General features: G+C 41.9%; 1 protein-coding gene across 1 annotated transcript; it reads right to left on the bottom strand.

The window, feature by feature from the left end:
- Positions 1-1,157: 1,157 nt before the first annotated feature.
- On the bottom strand, positions 1,158-15,926 carry LOC124622484 (prostaglandin reductase 1-like). The gene is made up of 3 exons (XM_047148194.1): positions 15,713-15,926; positions 9,843-10,193; positions 1,158-1,766 (listed from the first exon to the last, which is right to left on the bottom strand). The coding sequence occupies exons 1-3, from the start codon at positions 15,911-15,913 to the stop codon at positions 1,314-1,316; spliced, it is 1,005 nt and encodes a 334-aa protein (XP_047004150.1). The 5' UTR covers positions 15,914-15,926; the 3' UTR covers positions 1,158-1,313.
- Between the last annotated feature and the right edge of the window lie 7,084 nt (positions 15,927-23,010).

Consider the following 23,010-nt stretch of genomic DNA (forward strand, 5'->3'; position numbering starts at 1 on the left):
CTCAGAGCCATTTTTGAATGATCAGGACTGTCTTTATGGACTGCGAGAAAATTTTATCTTTTGACCAACATTGTATCAATAAGTGTGTGCATTTGATATCTTTGTTATTGTAATTATGAAAAATTTAATCAAATGATTATTGGCCACTGCCCAAAACAATTTGTAAAATTTTTTGTGGGGAGTATGGGGGCTATGTGAGTAGGATGTTTAGGTTCTTGTATTGGTAACGCCGCTGCCACGTATCCCTCTGTATGAAAATCACTGGCTGTGCTGTGTGCAGGCTGTGGCTGGTTGGCATTGTTGTAATACTCGCCATTGTAGCGTTGGGCAGTTGGATGTGAACAGTGCATAGCGTTGCGCACTTGGAGGTGAGCCGCCAGCAGTGGTGGATGTGGGGAGAGAGATGGTGGAGTTTTGAAATTTGTAAGACTGGATGTCATGAACTGCTATATATATTATGACTATTAAGGTTAATACATTGTTTGTTTTCTATTAAAATCTTTCATTTGCTAACTATGCCTATCAGTAGTTAGCACCTTCCGTAGTTTGAATCTTTTATTTAGCTGGCGGTAGTGGCGCTCGCTGTATTGCAGTAGTTCGAGTAAAGAAGATTTTTGTGAGGTAAGTGATTTGTGAAAGGTATAGGTTAATGTTAGTCAGGGCCATTCTTTTGTAGGGAGTTTTGATAGTCAGATTGCGTTGTGCCAAAAATATTGTGTGTCAGTTTAAGCACAGTCATGTATAATTTTTCTAATGGGACGTTTCATAACTGTATCATCAGCAAACAACTACAAATTGCTCCCCACCCTGTCTGCCACATCACTCATGTATGTAGAAAATAATAACGGTCCTATCACACTACCCTGGCGCACTACTGACGATCCCCTTGTCTCTGATGAACACTCTCTGTCAAGGACTTCATATTGGGTTCTATTACTTAAGAACACAAACATTAACCAGCTACATGAATATTTTCTATCGTTTCATGCTCTTATACAGTTGCTGGTGTACAGCACTTAAGTTATGTTGTTTTTGCGACAACTACATGCTGGAACATATAATCTGACTGTGGAGTTTAGTAATGGACACAACACACAAAAGGTTTTCTATAAAATTTATTTCTTTTTAGCTTACAAAAAGTGTATCATGATGTAAAATCTAGTTGGAAAAATGAAAGCACAAACAAATTCTGAAAGAATATTCTGTCCCAGTCATCCAGCTACCTTTTGTAGTTCACTGCACAAAATACTGTAACAAAATGTCTTTGTCCCCGCTTATGCACCCAAATCCAGTACGGTAGTATTCCTCACGCTTCAGACTTTAACAACAGCTTTCCCTAGATTCTCTCCTTGCAGCATGCCAACAAAGGCTTTGGGAGTGTTCTGGAAGCCGTCGGTAACAGTCTCGTGGTACTTGATCTTCCCCTCCCTGATCCACTGCATCAGCTGTCCGATGCCCTCTCCCCAGCGGTCGTGCCATCGGATGTACATGAATCCCTCCATGCGGAGCTGCTTGAATATGGCTGCGTGCTGGATGATGGTAGCCTTCGGGAGATTAGACTCGTTGTATCCAGATATCGCGCCGCACACGGAGATGCGACCGTACTCTCGCATGCTGTTGATGATTGCGCTGCTCATCTCGCCGCCCACGTTGTCGAAGTACACGTCGACGCCGTCAGGTGCCGCCTGCTTCAGCGCCTCTGTGACGTCATTCGTCTTGTAGTTAAATGCGTGATGGAATCCCAACTCCTCTTTCAGCCACTTCACCTGCGGAAGAGAGGCCAGTTATATCGCTACAAGAAGACGTTTTCACATTGTGGAAAGAAGTTACAGCTAGTTACTATAATGACATCCACTCCTCCTGATTCGGTTCAAAATGGCTCTGAGCACTATGGGACTTAACTGCTGAGGTCATCAGTCCCCTAGAACTTAGAACTACTTAAACCTAACTAACCTAAGGACATTACACACACCCATGCCCGAGGCACGATTCGAACCTGCGACCGTAGCGGTCGCGCGGTTCCAGACTGTAGCACCCACAACGGCCGGCCCTCCTGATTCGAATTTGCACTCGTTTTCCCAAATCATTCCAGATGAACGACACAATTTTTGCTACAAATAGGTCATAATTAGCACTTCTCCTCTGCAGCTTTAATAGATATCTGATTATGGTGGCATATGTTTATCATACAATAATTTTTGCCTTGCTTTTCATTTTTACTGGAATGGTAAAACTGCGTTGTTTAGTGTCTTATTATTTCAACTACATTCTTCCTTTATTAACTTCTGAATACATTAGTTTTTGGAGGGGGTCCACCTTCACAAACACCCAGTTTTACCTTTTCTCCTGTTTACCACATATGTTTCGCTGAATATTGAAAATCATCAGTGGGCCTTTATTTTATTTCTATTAAACAGGAAAAATTGCTCTTTACTATGTACTTGTAAACATATAAATTTGGGTTTTGAAGACAGTATTTACAAATTTGAAACACAAAGTATTGTTTATATGCAGTGGTTTTCCTGGGTTTTTACGGTTTTTTTTTTATTGCACTTGTTTTCTTTCGCGGCTTGTCTTTTGCCACCATATAGATCTTAATGTGGAAAAGTTATTTACTTCGAAATTTTACGCCTGGGATGTTATGGTCGACCTAACATTAACTAATTCTATTTGGAAGATTTGTGTGCGTGCATGCATGTATGTGTGTGTGTGTGTGTGTGTGTGTGTGTGTGTGTTTTGTGTGTGTGAATGGGTGTGGGTTTTATTTATTTACTTACTTTTTTATTTAATTATTTATTTTATTTTCATTTATTTCTATGTATTTTCTTTAAAAAGATGTGTGTGTAAGGGAAAGGGGGGGGGGGGAGGGGGAGCTTATAGGTCGGTGTTGTCCGATAGTTCTTTGAGGGTGGGGAACACACTTCCATTATAGAGAGCTCTGTATACATCTATTATTTGTTTGTAAACGAACACAGACAGAAGAGCTTCAACCTCACGATGACAACTTCTGGATTTGTTACTCGACGCTCTATTCAATAGCTAACAACAGATTCCGGTACATCCTTGTAACTAACCACTTTTGTTTATATTACCCCCAAAAATTTCGTATAGGTGGCGATGAGATCAGATCATTAATGTGGAAAAAATATTGCGTCGCTGCATGCTTCCCCGTTCTCTATTACATTTCTATTTTGTATATTTTTGTCGATATTTTAATTTCAAAGAAAGACAGTAATAAACATAAGATCTCCCGTTTACAGTAGACGTTTGCAGTGCAAGAACACACAGACACAGCAGAAGTACGAGTACTGTGACATAAGTCAAGCCTGCGATGAGTACGTACAATGAACTGTCTGTCGGGGTTTTGAAACAACCACAGAGTGTAATTTTTCTGAATTTACTTACGTAATTATCGTTAATGAAACATAACTAGTCATTTTTTTCCACTGTCCTTAGCGGGTCAGTGTTACACTGTGGCCTTGAAACAATGACAATGCGCCAAGACTCGACCAGATAATACGTGGTTAGAATATTCGTGAAGAATGAGATTTCGAGCTTTAAAATTAGCTGTTGTGCTTGAGAGACTGAGTGCAAACGGTTTATGGTTCATCAGTACAGTACGGAGTGAAGACACGTGAGTACTGCTCATCAACATCTATCCTTGAGATGTCTCCAGAGAAGAGTGGAGGCTGTGAACGCACGCCCAGTTTCATGCTCTTTTTCTTATTTTTCATACGTATATTCACCGATAGTAATACAAATACGACACTTCATCTCTCAAGCTCTCTTTATACCGGCCAACCAAACAATATGCTTTTGTACGAGTGACGCATCATACAATTTTTTGAAAATAGCCAACATAATCTCGATGAATGGAGGTGCGACCTTAAACATCTGATCAAAAGCATCCAGATACCTATTAATGGACATTAATATGGGAGGTGTCCACCCTTCGCCTTTATGACAGCTTGAAACCTCCTAGGGACACTTTTAGTGAGGTGTGTATTTGTGAAGAAACGCCATCCCATTCTTCCTCAAGAACCGAAACGAAAGAAGATTGATTGATTGATTTTAACAGGAGAGCTAAAACAGCTTAGGTCTAACCCGCCACTGCCCGCACCGAAACTAGGTTTATCGTGCGGTATCGCTCCCTGTATATCTACTAAAGCCAACCAGTGCCCTTAAATAGTGCAAAGAGTCCCTCTACCAGTTTTTTGTTAGACACAATTTCTTCAGGTCTAGTTGTCCCGAAGATTCTGAATCTTTTACTCTCCAATGCCATGCATTCAAAGATTAGGTGTGATGCAGTTTCTTCACCCTCATCACAGATCCTTCATTTAGGGTCCTCTTCCATTATACCCATTGTGTGTAGGTGTTTTTTGAAGTTCCCATGGCCGATCATCAGTCCAGTCATGAATTTGATCTCTTTCCTGTTCAATCCCAGGATTACAGAGCTTCTTTTAAAACATGGGCATCATTACCTTACCATGTTTTTGTTTATGGACCATGGTCCAATATCCTACATGCTGTTTCCTAAGCCAGTTCAGTAGTTCTAATTTGATCATAGCCTTGATGATTGTCAAGACAGGTTCCGGTCCAATAAATGGAGTTGTTGCCCCCTACCTACCCAATCTATCGGCTTGTTCATTGCCACAGGTCCCTGAGTGGCCAGGGACCCACACTAGGTTCACCCTATTGCTTCCCCCTAGCTCCACCAGAGCCCTGTGGCAATCTGCAACAATCTTAGATCTTGTTGCAGGAGCTGCCAATGATTTCAGGGCTGCCTGGCTGTCTGAATAGATGTAGATGCTACGGTCATTGTAGCACCTACTCATATTCTCCTCCTCACATGCCCTAATTGCAGTAATTTCGGCTTGGAATACAGAGGCCAGCTTCCCTAGGGAGATGCTGCTCTCCAGTCTGGGTAGAACCCCGTACAACCCTGCCCCGACGCCTTGATCTGTTTTCGACCCATCGGTGAACCAAACAATGTCCCTCGTATGGTGTCGAACTGTTTTCTTCCACTGCTCCCTACTTCCAATTATTATGTTGTAAGGCTTGTCGAAGCAGTTCGGAGTTATTATATAGTCGGCGGGCATTTCCCTGGCCATACCTATATTTACCTCACTCACTACGTTAGTGTGTGATTCTGGATATCTGAATGAGACCCAGTTTTGTCCAGTTTTAAGTCTGTATGCCCCAGCTGCTGCCTCCGTCTTAGCCCAAAGGTGAAGTGGAGGCATATCCAGCATGGCTTCCATTCCAGCGGTTGGTGTGCTGCTAATTCCGCCCGTTATGGCCTCTCCCCGATGTTATTCAATTTGTATATTGAGCAAGCAGTAAAGGAAACAAAAGAAAAAATCGGAGTAGGTATTAAAATCCATGGAGAAGAAATAAAAACTTTAAGGTTCGCCGATGACATTGTAATTGTGTCAGAGACAGCAAAGGACTTGGAAGAGCAGTTGAACGGAATGGACAGTGTCTTGAAGGGAGAATATAAGATGAACATCAACAAAAGCAAAACGAGGATAATGGAATGTAGTCGAATTAAGTCGGGCGATGCTGAGGGAATTAGATTAGGAAATGAGACACTTAAAGTAGTAAAGGAGTTTTTCTATTTGGGGAGCAAAGTAACTGATGATGGTCGAAGTAGAGAGGATATAAAATCTAGACTGGCAATGGCAAGGAAAGCGTTTCTGAAGAAGAGAAATTTGTTAACATCGAGTATAGATTTAAATGTCAGGAAGTTGTTTCTGAAAGTATTTGTATGGAGTGTAGCCATGTATGGAAGTGAAACATGGACGATAAATAGGTTGGACAAGATGAGAATAGAAGCTTTCGAAATGTGGTGCTACAGAAGAATGATGAAGATTAGATGGGTAGATCACATAACTAATGAGGAGGTATTGAATAGAATTGGGAAGAAGAGGAGTTTGTGGCACAACTTGACTAGAAGATGGGATCGGTTGGTAGGACATGTTCTGAGGCATCGAGGGATCACCAATTTAGTATTGGAGGGTAGCGTGGAGGGTAAAAATCGTAGAGGGAGACCAAGAGATGAATATACTAAGCAGATTCAGAAGGATGTAGGCTGCAGTAGGTACTGGGAGATGAAGAAGCTTGCACAGGATAGAGTAGCATGGAGAGCTGCATAAAACCAGTCTCAGGACTGAAGACCACAACAACAACAACATGGCTCATATACATGAGTATTTTCTTCTTAACAAATAACATAGACCACAACAACAACATGGCTAAGCAGGTCAATCTCTGCACCTTAGCAAGCTCTTTAGCAGCAACCCGCTCTTCTACCTTCTTTCACCACACTATGGCCCCATAGGAAATCCTAGGTCTAACCACTGTGTTGTATATCCAGTGCATACCCCTGGGGCTTAGCCCCCAGTTTTTGCCACAAGTCCTCCTAGTAACGAAAGAAGATAGTGAAGTTGGACACTGGGATCTGGTGCGAAGTCGACGTCCTAACGGTGATTCACTAAGCTCAGATAGGGGCTCTGGGTAGGCTAGTCAATTTTAAGAACGTTATTGTACACAAAACATGGGCTCACGGACGCTGCTTTGTGGCAGAGTGTAGTGTCACGCTGATACAACATTCATCGTCTCCAAACTGTACCTCTACTGTACACAGTATGCAATATTGCAGAATGTGTTCGTATCCTTCCGCATTTAGTGTTTTCTTAAACCCAGTAAGGGGACCACTCCATAACCATGACAAACATCCCAGTAGCATAAAATCACTTCCTCCTCATTTTACTGTTGGTAATAGCTGATCACAGGAACGTTCTCCAGGCATCCAGCAAACCGGAAACTTCCCACGGAATTGTCACAAGGTATAGTGTGATTCATTACTCCAAATCATCAGTTTCATCCACTATCCAGTGATGTTGTTGTTTACAGCTCTCCAAGCGTCGCTTTGTACTGACTGCAGAAACGTGTGGCCTATAAGCAGCTGCTCGATCACTGTACCCCATGTTTGTTAACTCCCTGTGCACAACCAATGAGCTGGCCGTACTGCTGGTAGCACTTTGGACCTGACGAGTGAAATCTATCGCTGATTTCACGGGATTTTTATAACCACATTCCGCAATATTCGATGGTACCTGTCTCTCAGTGTGTGAGCCCTGCCTGGTCTCGGTTTACTGTGGCTGTTCCATCGCTTTTCGACTTCAAATTCGAAGTAACAGAGCTCTCCCGACTGATAAATCCTGCTGTCGCTGCTTCTCTCCCCACTTCCTTTCATACTGGCACGTCTGCCTCTAGCGACAATTAGTCGTCAATTTCCCATTACATAGAAGTGTCCGAATACGTTTGACCAGGTAATGCACATGTCTCTATCTACACTTTGTACGAGGGTTGCCAGACATTAATGCACCGCATTTTTTTTCTTCAATAATTCTTTATTGGACATAATGAGAATTACACGCACGAAAGAATGGTGTTTTATCTACATACCCTACTTTTTCACGTAATCTCCATCCCGTTCTATGGTCTTCCTCCAGCGCAAAACGTCCTGTCGGTTCCAGTCCTTGTCCTGGTGACGGAGCCAGTGCTTCCCTGTGTGAATCACCTCCTCATTGTCCTCAAAGTGTCTTCCACGAATGGCATCTTCTATTGGCCCAAACAAGTGTTAAGCCCGAGGGGGTAGGTCAGGGCTGTAGGGTTGATGGAGTATCACTGTCCAACCCTGTTCTGCGATGCGTTCAGCAGTCCTCATACTTGTGTGGGGCCGAGCGTTATCGTGTTGCAGCAAAACATTTGCTGGATTGTTGTGGCGCCTAAGTCGCCGGAAGCGCGTCTTCAGTTTTGTTAATGTGTTGACATATGCTCCTGAATTAATGGTACCGCCTCTTGGTATCATATCAGTGAGAATCACACCTTAACAGCCCCAGAACACGATGATCATGATCTTACTGGCGGAAGCAGGTGCTTCGAATTTTTTCTTCTGCAGGGAAAGAAAACGGCGCAATTCCATCGACTGTCGTTTTGTTTTGGGCTCAAGATGGTGAACAAAGGTTTCATCACCTGTCACAATCTGGGACAAGAAGGCCTCCCCCTCAGCTTCAAAACGTTGCAGCAAATCAAGACAAATGTTTTTTTCTGTGCGATTTGTGATCCACATTTAGACACCGTATGACCCATCTTGCACACGCTTTGGAATATCCAAAAACGCGGATAATTGCATCCACACTTCCTTTGCTGATTGACAGATGCAGCGCCAACTGTCGAGTCGTAATGCGTCTGTCCTCGTGAAGCCGGCCGGTGTGGCCGAGCGGTTCTAGGCGCTTCAGTCTGGAACCGCGCGACTGCTACAGACGCAGGTTCGAATCCTGCCTCGGGCATGGATGTGTGTGATGTCCTTAGATTAGTTAGGTTTAAGTAGTTCTAGGTTCTAGGGGACTGATGACCTCAGATGTTGAGTCCCATAGTGGTCAGAGCCATTTGAACCATTTGTCCATTTGTCCTCGTGAATGGCAACATCAGCTCGCTGCAACATGTCAGGTGTGACAGCCGTGGATGGTCTCCCCGACCGCTGCAAATCGTCGAGCTCCACTGAACCACCTTCTGATGACCTCACCCTCCGTGCCCAGCTACTAACTGTACTCCTGTCGACAGCAGATGCTGCATAGACTTTGCACAAATGTTTGTGAGTATTCCCCACTGTTTCTCCTCTACAGTGAGAAATTCAATGGCGGCACGTTGCTTGTAACGTGTGTCACCCTCAGACGCCACTTTGAAACTGTCCTGCAGCTACGCTATCTGTCGGAAGTGACAGATACTTGGCGCGCTCACTCAGGAGACTTCAAATAATACATACGTAAAGTTTCCCATTCGTAGCATTGTTTTCAGCTGAGATAAAAATGGGATGCATTACTTTCTGGGCAGCCTTCCTATGTCTGAAGAATGTAAGGATTTTGAGGAAAACTCAGCAGTACTTACGAACAAGTGTCACTGATCTGATGAGATTATGCTGCACTGACCTCACCTGCGTCTGTTGTGTACATAGTTCCACGTAGTCAGCGCATACACAACTTTCCCACTAGAGAGCGCCCCACTAAGCACAACAGTGCAGGCGCAGCGCTCGTCCATCTCCGCAGCACGAGATAGCGCTGCCACAGAGACGGACCAAATTCTGCTTCCACAGATCCGTGTATTAATATGTAATGCAGCCAATGAGATTGCTGCTAAAGTAGAACTTTTTCTCCTCGCAGATCACACTCGCGCAGTGATACACGAATGCGCGTGGTATTATAACGAGTGTACAGACCTCCGATTAGTCAGTCTGCATTTGTCTGCACTAATCTGTACCAGTCTGCATTAGTCTGTACCAGTCTACATTTGTCTGTACCAGTCTATAGTCAAGTTTCAGTCTGCGCCTAATAAGATTACCATATTCCTGTACATAGCCATGAAGATAAATGTATACACACTTTTGTCAAGTATCAGAGATATATGTGAGAATAAGACTAACGTACCAATACCAAACGAACTTCAGATTGTCAATTGTAAATAGCATCCAGAACCAAGTTAAGTAACTTTTATGTTTGTTATTATTTTAATAAATGTGTGTGAAAATTAATCAAGTTCTGTTTTAGGTTGGTCACTGTCAATCTGCTACTCTAAGCGTGCAAGTGGCATTTCTATCGTCCGACCTAACGGCAGAAGATAAACACGCCACGATAAGACCACTAGACATATTGCTGACACTCAACTACTTCGTTAGAGCGACATGTCAAATAATCTGATGGTGTGTGTACTGAAGGTCTTACAGTACGCACACCACAGCGTCATAGGTGCAGGAATCGCAAATGGAAGCGGTGTCTTACCTTAGCGTCTGATCCCGCGAAGCCAATTACTTTGCACCCCTTGAGGCGCGCTATCTGCCCGACTATGGACCCCACAGCACCTGCTGCCCCACTGATTACGGCGACCTCTCCCGGTTTGGGCTCGCAGATCTCCAGCAGTCCAAAGTAGGCCGTGATTCCGGGCATGCCCAGCACCCCCAGAGAGAGGGAGAGGGGCAGCTCCCCCAGGTCTGGCACCAGCATGACCGGCGACATGAAGTAGGGCGCATCCGGCCCCACGTCGGCCACGGTGCGGTCGCGCCACCCCCAGTAGCCGACCACGTACCGCCCCACTGGGAAGCCCGCCGCTCGGCTCTCCATGATGCGGGCCACCTGTGGGCAGAGATTAGCACACATACCTTTAGAGACAGCGTAAACTGTGACTTCCTGGCAACAGTGATTTCTGTTAATTGCAATAACTGGTATTTTTAGTAGTGTTTTGTTACGGTTTTGCGAATTCACAACCTGTATCCCTCCACATGGAAGTGAAACGTGGACGATAAATAGTTTAGACAAGAAGAGAATAGAAGATTTCAAAATGTGGTGCTACAGAAGAATGCTGAAGATTAGATGGGTAGATCACATAACTAATGAGGGGGTATTGAATAGAATTGAGGAGAAGAGGAGTTTGTGCCACAACTTGACCAGAAGAAGTGATCGGTTGGTAGGACATGTTCTGAGGCATCAAGGGATCACCAATTTAGTATTGGAGGGTAGCGTGGAGGGTAAAAATCGTAGAGTGACACCAGGAGATGAATACACTAAGCAGATTCAGGAGGATGTAGGTTGCAGTAGGTACTGGGAGATGAAGAAGCTTCCGCAGGATAGAGTAGCATGGTGAGCTGCATCAAACCAGTCTCAGGACTGAAGACCAAAACACATCCCTCCACAATCCACCAACATTAAAATATTCCTGTTGCTATCGTCTGACCTATTACATTGTGATTAGTAACTTGTAAGGACTAACAGTCACTGACAACTGCGTTGCTAACTGGTATACCTAGCCAGGTGGATTGTAACAACGTGACGGAAGCCATATGTTCTCGCTTGTAAAGGCGATTACTTGTTTAGACCTAACGTTAGCGTTTTCGATAACCGACGAGACAAAATGTTAGGTGATATGATATTGTTAATGCTCGTATTTAGAACCATTCATCCTCAGTTGTTGCTGACAGGCTAGAGTGTGATATTAGAACTCCACAAAATCTTGGTTGTAATGACAGACTGAGACAGACTGATCTCTAGCGTAGCCTGATGTTTGGATTAGGTTGGAAGGCGATAGTTTGCTTGTGAATTGGCGGAGCTAACGAATGAAAATGGCAAATAAAAGTTGTGGTAAAAGATTGACCTACAGTGTAGCCTGATGTTTACGTTCACCCAATTTGCTACGTTTATCGCACTTTTCATCAAAAAATCTAAAACTGCAAGGTAAAGTCAGAAAACGTTTCTCAGATAATGGACAGGACTACTACATAACTTTTACTACACGATAAACAAAAGTTACTTGAGAACTGGACACGACTGTGCACAGAGAAAATTTTCCCCCAACGAAACAGTCTATAGCAAGTATGGATTAAATGTATTCTTCCTCAGGCTTTCAATTTTTTAGTATTGAAACAAGTGTGAATATATTAATGGTGGATGTTGAGAATAACACAATTTGCCATACACTACAGTTCGAGTTTGTGTTTAGAATACGCGGACCACTTCTTCGACCACAGACAGTTTATACATCGATAGCCTGAGACACAAAACTCTCAGAACGAAGTACGAACGTCGGTCAACAGATGGCGTATGACGTTGAAAGTTATAATGCCTCTTTTAGTAGAATAACCTTGCTTTTAGTTGTTACTTGTGACTTATATAATAACCTGTGAGTTTCATGATAGTGTGGATGCTATAAAACAGGTGGCATGCAGTCTGAATGTAACTGAAATCACAGCCAAATACTGATAATTTGTTACTGTCTTAGGCGTGACTTATTGATCATTTTATATGTTCCGGACATTGTATCAGCTTTACTAGCGATCTTGGCGTTTGAAAGTTCCTTCAGAGTTCTTAATCACTTGTTGATTTCTTGCCACCCAAGTTCTCTACAAAGCGCTCGAGAAAGATCTACTGCAGACTGCATAACAGAAAGGAATTACAGCGTGAGAATTATTGAACTATATGAAAAAACGTAATTTAGTTACAAACTACAGCGTGCACACACCTTATTCAACATTTAAACGTTACTACATATATTCGGATATAGGTTATGACATGTTCGACAAGACTGCCTTCATTGACGTTGATGTGGCACAGACGAATAGCGAAATTCTGTTGAGGGTGAAGAGACTTCTCGATCGCGCATTGTGGATTCTCAGTTCCCCAAATGCGCCAATGTTCCTTATTGACGAACCCATCCAAATGAAAGTGCGCTTCTTCGCTAAACCAAACCATGCATCTGAGTACTAATTCCCACCGTGCCCTGCGGCCAACCGTACAGTTTGAACGTGCTAACGCAAACCGTTCAGAAGTAATGACGATTTCATTTCATACAGTTCAATAGTTAACACACAGTGCTTTCCATCGATTTACATTCGTAATATTAACGTCACACTGTAGTGTATGGTAAAATATAGTCTGCCAACACAGTAATATTTAATGATATGCTGTTTCGGGGTCTTCATTCCAAAGACTGATTTGATGCGTCTGTATCTGCTAGACCTTCTGATTAACTCTCATCATCTCTGCATACCTAATGCAAGCTTTGTCCGTATGAAACTCTATAGCCGAACACTGGCCGCCCTCTACAATTTGTAGCAACACACTTCTCCGAATTACCAAACTGACTATTGCTTGATGCCTCATGATCCAATCTTACAGTTAAGTTTTGCTCATGCACTTTTTTCTGCTCAACACGATTCAGTTTCTCTTCATCAGTTATCCAGTCTACTCATCTAATGTTAAGCATTCTCCGTAACATCGGACATTATTCTATTCATGTCTGCTCTGTTTATTCTACACGAATCGATTACAGATAAGGTTACTACAATCCAGCAAATACTGTCGTGGAAGACATTCTGACTTTCAAATTTGTACACGGTATTAACGTTTTTCTTGCTTTGCTTGAGGCTTACCCGACGGATTAGTAGGAAAGGTTGTCGGAAGAGAGGTCGACTGTCGTTGTGAAATAGGCACAATGTTTCATTGACGCAGCTGATCGACATCTGCAGGTGCGTCGAACTCACTGCTGAGTTATGACAGTGATAACATTCATTATTCAGCAATGTATTAGTCGCACCTGAAGATGTCATTCGGTTGCGTTTGATGAAATATTGTCGAAATTCACAACGACATTCGACCTCACACCCGACAACTGTTTCCACTCCCTATTTCTTATTTTTAGAAAAGATTTCATTGCTACTGCTAGTATACATTTCATATTCTCGTTACTTCTGCCATCGTAATTTATTTTGCTGTCCAAATAGTAAAAGTCGTCTACTACTTCTAGTATCTTGTTTCATAATCTAATTCCCTCATCATCGCCTGATTTAATTCCACTACACTTCGTTACCTTTGCTTTGCTATTGTTGATATTCATCTTACAACTTCTTTTGAAGACACTATCCATTTGTTCATATAATCTTCCAAGTTTTTTGCACTGTTTGGTAGAACTGCAATGCTGTCAAGAGAACTGAAGCGTTTTTTATTTGTTCTGCTTCAACTTTAATTTGCTTTCCGAATTTCTCCTGAGTTTCCTTCATTGCTTGTTCAGTGTACTGACTGAATAATATGATGGAGAGGCAGTTACTGATTTCCTTTTCGTATTCTTCTTGGCAGCTGCAGTCTGGTTACTGTGCAATCTAAATACATTTTCCTCCCCGTGTTTTATTTTCGATAACTTTTTAATTCCAAAGAGTTTATCCCAGTCAACAATGTCATTGTTTTTTTCTAAATATACAAATGCTATAAATATTGTTTTGCCGTTTTTGAATCTATCTGCCCAGATAAATTTTCTCGTATGATCCTACATTTCTCCAGAACCCAAAAATATCCCCCCCCCCCCCCCCCCCCCCAGGTCATTGATACCTGTCGTTCCATTCGTCTTCAGGTGAATTAGTGATCTAACAATGCTTTTTATACGTAGATATCACATCAATTAATACTCTTCTGCGTTTGCACAAGCGGCTGAAAGCTGTAGTGTAAGTTAGAAGAAACTAAACCTTGAACCGAGGGGCTGCTGTACTCTTATCAACTGCTATGTATTCAAAAGAGTGATATGATTCTGTTGACAACACGTCTTCTAGGAAAATGCAAGATGTCGGTTCAGAGAAATTAAATTTTTCTTGTTACATAAAGCTTATGAAATATGTCGATGGACAAGGAGTGATTGAACTAGTGTCAGTTAGTCACAGCGATTGGTATTACATAAAGTAACTGTTGACTTAAGGTCGTATAACACACTTGCCAGTTGTCAACAATATCAAGAATAACATAAATACAAGTCAGACTATTCCTATTTTTCTAAACACACGGAATTTGGATATTTCTTATAGACCATAAACATGTGTAAATGTCGAATTAATGTGTGTGATAAGTAGCAGTTCACAACAAGATGACTTTTACAGTAAAACAGTAATATCAACTTTCTTATACAGTGAGACTGATGGTTTACTTAACGACATATGAATTGATCGTGTACTGTTGTAGGGAAGAGAGTCATGGATCCTTAAAAACGAGATAAAAGCAAACCACAAGCAGCAGAAATGAGATTTTTTTAGGGAAGTGAGAGTTGTTCCCAGTGAAGATCGCATAAGAAATGAAGTTGTTAGGAACGAACTAAATATTTATAACACTAATGAAAAGACTGAACAAAATAAAACTGTATGCTAACGTCACCCACAAAGAATGAGTGGCCACGCTGTACCAGCCAAGAGGAAGAAGGGACGTACGATGGCCCAGAAAGAGGTGGCAGTAAAAGGTGAAGCCGGAAGAGGCACAAACGACTCAGCCTTGAAGGACAGAAGAAGGAGAAGATAAAATTGATCGTAACTAAAGGACCACGGCAAAAATCGCATTCAGTTAACGATAGATTTATGTCTATCATTTTATGATCAAGTAAATAAAAAAAGGCGTACACCAACAAACTAATTATTCATAATGTTATCATTTGAGATTAATACCAACTCACAAAGCAGTTTCAGTATCTATCTGATTACTTCAGCTTTGTTACATATTAGAAATAAGCATGTGATAATATTATTCTCATTCATCATCGCCTGTAAGCAACTTAAATCTGCCACGGTTCGCGCCGCTGCCCCCGTCGAAGGTTCGAGTTCTTCCTCGGGCATGGGTGTTTGTGTTTGTCCTTAGCGTAGGTTAGTTTAAGTTAGATTAAGTAGTTTGTAAGCCTAGGGACCGATGGCCACAGCAATTTGGTCGCATAGGAACTTACCACAAATTTCCAAACTTAAATCAAGTAATAAAAAAAAAGATAAAAGTGAAATACGAGTATCTGTCAAAACGCCTGAAAAGGCTTTTATCTTTCAAAAAATTGAACTCGTTCATGTACGACATTTTTTGCAAAGTTTTATCATCTGCCATTACCCAAAAGTAAATTGATTCATTGACTTCAGCACAGCAAATTGTTTTTATTTTATTTTTGTATCAGTGGTGAACAGAAACAGGGGGTGCCAATGGAAAGTCAGTGATGTTATTTGTGAGCGTGTGTGTGGGGACTTGTGTTCTTCAGTATGGCGTACCTGTAATAATTTTGTCATTCGCAATGGTGTTCTTCTGTCAGGATAGTAGTTAGTGCGAGTTAATTAGAATTGGTTAGCAACGGAGGCATATGAAAGAAACTTCACCTGTGAGCCGATCATGGTGTTGCCGACGTGGTGCATGTTCTTGTACGCCCTCTGGTAGGGATCGACGCTGATGTAGACTGCCTCGGCGAGTATCTGGCCATCGCGGAGGGCCGGCAGGTCCTCCTCCTCGATGCGGAAGTCTTGGAGCCGCGGCTCTCCCTGGAACACGCGGGCGATCACGATCTTGCGCGCCTTCACCATGGCTGCCGGTGTCCTACTGCAAGCGCGGCCGCTGCACGCCGCTTATATAACGCGGCCGCGCCGCGAGGCCTTGACGCGTTGTCATCGCTATCTGTATTGGGTCCCAGATGGAAGGTCGTCAGACTCACTGTGCTGAATCACTGTGGGTCTGAGAGGCGATGAGATGCAAATTCCACCACTGTCTTGCAATTTAACATCCGTTTGTTGTGTAAATTAATAGCTAGTTCTCTCTACAAATGTACTCTCTCCAAATTCTGGGGCAACTCTTCACAAAGTGTTGCTACAGTACAGTACGGAAGGTAAATGAAAGAAATACCCAATGAGACGAACAGAAATTATACTTTTATTCACAGACAATAATTACACTAAAGTCAGCGCGATTTGCACTGAGGTGAGAAGAGTCACAGGATACGTTTCAGTGCCTTGTTGGACCTCCTTTTGCCCTGCAGAAATACTGAAACCATGCTGCCTCTATAGCCGTCCAGAATGCTGAAGATGTTTCCGGTGCAGGATTTTGTGCACGAACCGACCTCTTGCTTATATCCCATTAATGTTCGATGAGCCGGCCGGTGTGGCCGAGCGGTTCTGGGCGCTTCAGTCTGGACCCGCGCGACCGCTGCGGTCGCATGTTCGAATCCTGCCTCGGGCATGGATGTGTGTGACGTCCTTAGTTTAGTTAGGTTTAAGTAGTTCTAAGTTCTAGGGGACTGATGACCTCAGAAGTTAAGTCCCATAGTGCTCAGAGCCATTGGAAACATTGTCGTGCTGTTAGCAAAGGCACAAGCGTCGGTTGTCTGCTGCCATGGCCTATTAACGCCAAATTTCGCCTCACTGTCCTAACAGACAAGTTTGTCGTACTTGCCACATTGATGTCTGTGGTTATTTCACGTAGTGCTCGTTATCTGTTAGCACTGAAAGCTCGACACGAATGGAGCTGCTCTCGGTCGTTACGTGAAGGCCACTGCGTTGTCTGTGGTGACGGGTGATACCTGAAATTTGGTCATATCGGCACACTCTTGACACTGCGGATCTAGGAATACTGAATTCCCTAACCATGCCCCATGTGTCTAGCTCTAACTACGATTTCGGTTTCAAAGCCTTTTAATTCCCATCGCGTGGTCATAATCAAGCCGGAATCCTTTCCAAATGAACCATCTGAGTATACTACCGCCGTCTGTATATGTCGTCCTATCCCCCTATGGGATTCACACGGATATGAACATATACAGGGTGAGTCACCTAACGTTACCGCTGGATAATTTCGTAAACCACATCAAATACTGACGAACCGATTCCACAGACCGAATGTGAGGAGAGGGGCTAGTGTAATTGTTTAATACAAACCACACAAAAATGCACGGAAGTACGTTTTTTTACACAAACCTACGTTTTTTTAAATGGAACCCCGTTAGTTTTGTTAGCACATCTGAACATATAAACAAATACGTAATCAGTGCCGTTTGTTGCATTATAAAATTTTAATTACATCCGGAGATATTGTAACCTAAAGTTGACGCTTGAGTACCACTCCTCCGCTGTTCGATCGTGTGTATCGGAGAGCGCCGAATTACGTAGGGATCCAAAGGGGACGGTGATGGACCTTAGGTACAGAAGAGACTAGAACAGCACATTACGTCCACATGCTAACACCTTTTTATTGGTCTTTTTCACTGACGCACATGTACATTACCATGAGGGGTGAGGTACACATACACACGTGGTTTCTGTTTTCAATTACGGAGTGGAATAGAGTGTGTCCCGACATGTCAGGCCAATAGATGTTCAATGTGGTGGCCATCATTTGCTGCATACAATTGCAATCTCTGGCGTCATGAATGTCGTACACGCCGCGGTACATCTGGTGTAATGTCGCCGCAGGCTGCGACAATACGTTGTTTCATATCCTCTGGGGTTGTAGGCACATCACGGTACACATTCTCCTTCAACGTACCCCACAGAAAGAAGTCCAGAGGTGTAAGATCAGGAGAATGGGCTGGCCAATTTATGCGTCCTCCACGTCCTATGAAACGCCCGTCGAACATCCTGTCAAGGGTCAGCCTAGTGTTAATTGCGGAATGTGCATATGCACCATCATGCTGGTACCACATACGTCGACGCTTTTCCAGTGGGACATTTTCGAGCAACGTTGGCAGATCATTCTGTAGAAACGCGATGTATGTTGCAGTGCTCTCCGATACACACGATCGAACAGCGGAGGAGTGGTACTCAAGCGTCAACTTTGGGTTACAATATCTCCCGATGTAATTAACATTTTACAATGCAACAAACGGCACTGATTACGTATTTGTTTATATGTTCAGATGTGCTAACAAAACTAACGGGGTTCCATTTAAAAAAACGTAGGTTTGTGTTAAAGGTCATACTTCCGTGCATTTTTGTATGGTTTGTATTAAACAATTACACTAGCCCCTCTCCTCACGTTCGGTCTGTGGAATCGGTTCGTCAGTATTTGATGTGGTTTACGAAATATATCCAGCGGTAACGTCAGTTGACTCGTCCTGTATATATGTACAGCTCGCTATCCCATGACTTTTGTCACCTCACTGTACGTGATTGAACACAGTTAACTACAAATAGACGTGTGTGTAAACAATAAATAAATAAATAAATAAAAACTGAATGTAGTCTAAGATCAGTGTAAGAAACAATCACGAAAAGGGTCAGCATGGTGTCGTATTTTACACTGAGAAAGTGTGTTGCAAGACAAGCTCCCGATTATCTGGCTGTGGATAATCGGGCTTGAGAATCATCTGCGATTTTTGAACAAATATAGAACTAGCCTTAAGGTATTTTGTTACGATTAGGAAGAATGTATTCGTTTAGAATACAAATTTCTGGTTGTTAAGATGACGGAACATCCGCTGCTGGTTAAATAGAGATGCCAATGAACCGGAATCTGAGCAACCAAGTGACAACGCAATAGTGACAAGTTTTTTTTGATAGAGGAAGCGAGCGAAAACGAGGCGATAGACGAACTAAAATACGATCATCTGCTTTTGCAGTATGCAGGACAGAATTCGTTTCAACGTACCGGTGTTCAGACTCTCCGGAAAACGAAAACCGTCGTCAAGAAAAACTGACTGAAAGACAGAAATAGAACGAACTGGACGACTATTTCCCGCAAGAGAACTGGCAGCATGTGGTAGGAACTGCGGTGTGTCTCAAGTGTAATTCTGCAAGCATGTTGCCACTTTCCGGTGAATAAGGATGTAAGTAATACGGCGTGCCTTCAAATGCTTTGTTAAAACAGCAAACAGTAGATTCCGGTAAAAACTTCCGTGATTTGGACAGTTCTAGTTTTTCTGTCATCCGTGCTGACTCGAACCCGCATTATAATGATATACTGAAAGCTCAAGGCGAAGCGTGAGCCACGTGTTCACAACGTGTCTTCTGATCTGTCCACAGCCGAAGCCATGTCCAGCGGGTGCGAACTTTTCCCATTTGTTTCGGGAAATACGTCTGGAATTTCAACTCTATTCAGATTAAACCAAGTTTTGCTTGGTAATTCGTACCTCAGTGATTTCTGGCGTGCTCCAGACCATGCTTGGTGTTTACATAATACGAGAGTAACCCAGAAAGTGGCTGCAGATATAAATGAAATATTGAAATTGTACCTACTAAATAGTAGAAAAGTCTTAAAACTACAGCGAAACTTGTATAATTGGGGCCAGTCCTAGTCCGAATTGTAGAAAGTCGGGATCACATAAATGTTTTCTAAAATAGTTATCTGCAGCTGTAATAATGAACGTAACAAACCATGGACGTAGTAGTTAAGTTGAAATGTAACATTATGCGTCTTTCTCATTCTTCTGAATGATAACGATATCATCAGCAAACAGAAGAACATTTGTAATCTTAATTCCTTTGTTTATATTACATTTTCATTTACAAAGAGTGAAGTCACTGTAAATAACAGAATGAATAGCAGAGTGCCACGTCCTTTTCTTTCTCCTTCGTTAATAACTATTTCTTCTAATAAATTTCTACCTATGTTTGTTACAAAGCGTGTATTTTTAGTCTGTAATATTTGTCTTGTGGTCATTAACTATCGTTGAGTATAGCTAGTAGCCAGAGTTCAGAAGATATGTAACGATATCACAAAAATGTGCGACTGGATTAAATGCGTTGAAGTTTGCAATGCAAATTCAAACATTTAACAAACTTGAGTATACACTACCGCATTTTAATACCCTTTTAAGCGATCAAAGAGATAGAATTTAGCGTAACTCATTATGTAAGCTTGAGAAAGCAAACTGAGCAGGTTTCTAAAAAGTTGTGTCCCTGTACGCAACACAGATACGTATGTTATCCATTGTCGGCCTGTGAAGATACAGAATGTTTTGCGAAATTTAATTCTGGATTAGTCGCTTAATCATTAGGCGTATGAAGTTTCTATAGGCTGTGGCGCCTCTTTTCTTAAGTTTAAGACGTTTTACATAGTAAATTATGGAGTATTACAGTGTTTTATGTCATTAGCATTTCATACGAAAGAAAGTATTCTTGATAACAATTTATGAACAAAAGGTGCAGTACGCTCGCATTTCAGCTTCGTGTAGGATTTCATTGTTATAGCTATATAAAAGTAATCATAATCTCCCACCACGTACAATATTTATGCGTGAATAGTAAAATTAAAAAGAATTAATTTTTTTATTAGTTAGAACTCTCGTCGCCGTATATAAATGATAAAAAAAGTTTCTACAGCGAATATTATAATAATGTTAATGATGTTTAAAAAATACATGAAAGAGTCATTTTAATGCAAAGGACATTTTTATATGGTCAAACATTTGTTTTGTGTTGTATTGTTGTTTGTTTGAGGCACTTCTTGAGCGGGGCACGGCGCTTGGATTTAAGGGGAGCCTCGGAGTAGATGAAGTCACGAGTCATCGGATGTTTAATCATGTTTGGAAAAAGATTGAGTGTGAATTAAATCTCCGCTCAGAATGAACATCTGTAGACAGTTACGTAATAAATCTTCATGCTCATACGAATTAGTTAGCTATTTCAAGAGTGTAAATGGAAGAACGATTATTAAGTGACACATCAACATTTAAACCTATACCAATGTTTTTATGGTTTTACCATCTGGAACCTTTCCGGCCTACAGGTGAATAGGAGGGGAAGGGAAGCAGCGCGGAGTGGCCGCGCGGTTTGATGCGCCATGTCACGGATTGCGCGCCCCCTACCGCGGAGGTTCGGGTCCTCCCGCATGGGTGTGTGTGGTGTAAGATAGTTTAAGCAATGTGTAAGTCTAAGGACCGATGACCTCAGCAGTTTGGTCCCTTAGGAATTCACATACGTTTCAATTTTTTATTTATTTATTTTTTGTCGGGAAGGGAAGGAATTAGTGGGGATTTACTATAGATGTTTGCATTACTTCTCTACATAATCACCAGTCAGATTTAACCATTTATCATCTCTCTTCATGAGTTACTTAACTCCCTCTGAATATAATGCTACCACATGACTGTTAACCCAACGAGCACAGAACTATTGGTACCAAATTACTTACAATCCGAGAAACATGCAAGTAGTTGTCCAACAAATGATACATCCTGAAAAGACGGTTACCACAAATTGTTTGGATAGTTTTCCTCATCATTTCGTTGGTCACGGAAAACGGACGATCATTTTTGGAAGCAACTTATTTTTTTAACCTCGTGTTCGTCAATGTGAAGTTCGTAACTATGTGAAAATTTATTTTTAAAGGGAAATTTGAGGATCTCACGCTACACGATGCAAGATACACACTAGCCCGTACATCAAACAATTGGTCTGTGAGAGGGCAATCCGTTTTCAATGAAATTTACATACGCCATCTCAGTGAAAAACAAAATTACTCAGTTAAAAACGTTGGCCCTGAATATTACTAATCTTTATCGTTAGTCTTACAAAAAATCACTGTACCGGAACTGTTATTGTAATTAAACAGCAAATTAGCAAAAAAATTAACGCATCTGACTTTCTGATAAAACTGCATGAAAATTCACAAGATCTTTTCTGGTGCAAAACTTCTGAAGTGATACTGATATTATTTTCACAAATACACTCTGCCAAACACCGTGCCTTACATTGGAACATGAACTTTGGTGGTACTCAAATTTATTGGCCTACCTGTGCGCACTGAACGCTCATCTGCTCCGCAACTTGTTGCTACTAGGAATAATGATGTGACTGTTAAAAATCAAATTTCATTAATCGTACTTGCTATGTGCGGTGCAAGATAGTATATTACCATTTTTCATAACCGCGTGTCAGTACACAGTTCGCGATGTGCAATGCGATTGAGCAAGTAAATGAAAATGGGAAACTAATCTTAACTACTGTTAAATGAGAAGAAAGGCTACAAGTTTAGCTGTGCTTCATTAAGCTACAACAACAATACACTTTCTCGTAAGGTCCTCACGTCTAGACAAGTTAGCAAAATATTTCTTAATAACTCCCCTGTATACTATTGCCTCCCCTGACACTTGTTTCAACTATAAGACAGGACCATACGCTCCAGTACAAAATTTCTACAGCAAACTTCAACCATACGCAATGTCCTAGCAACAAGAAGCTACACAGTTACAAATATAAAAAAACTAAATTACCTTAAAAGTTCATTCAATATAATTTCATTTTCTCACTATCTTTCCTTAAAACATATTATTACAAAATCCTTTTTGAATAGTGCTGCCTCCACAACACAGCAGACCAGCTTCCATCCTTTTCAAATCAAATACTTTGCCAGACTATTCAACACACTCTGCTACTGCTGTTATCCGACGTACTCTGACAAAGCAAAGTTAACTTCTCTGACCAACATCGCCGGTGTCAAACACAGTCTTACAAAGAATATGATTTTATCGATATTACAGAGACTGAATACATTTATCAAATTCGTAACTTCATTCACATTTAGGGCCAAAACTTCCAGAAAATCGTCATGGCAAATAGCACAGCCCACCTTCAACTTCTGTCAGCGCCGTGAACATCCGTGTTACCACTCCTACACAAAGGACAGCAATGATGCACAACATATCTACTGAAGCTATCGTGGCGTCATTCTTCTGAACTCTGGCTACTAGCTA

This window comes from Schistocerca americana, chromosome 7, assembly GCF_021461395.2.
Source record: "Schistocerca americana isolate TAMUIC-IGC-003095 chromosome 7, iqSchAmer2.1, whole genome shotgun sequence".
Taxonomy (NCBI): domain Eukaryota; kingdom Metazoa; phylum Arthropoda; class Insecta; order Orthoptera; family Acrididae; genus Schistocerca; species Schistocerca americana.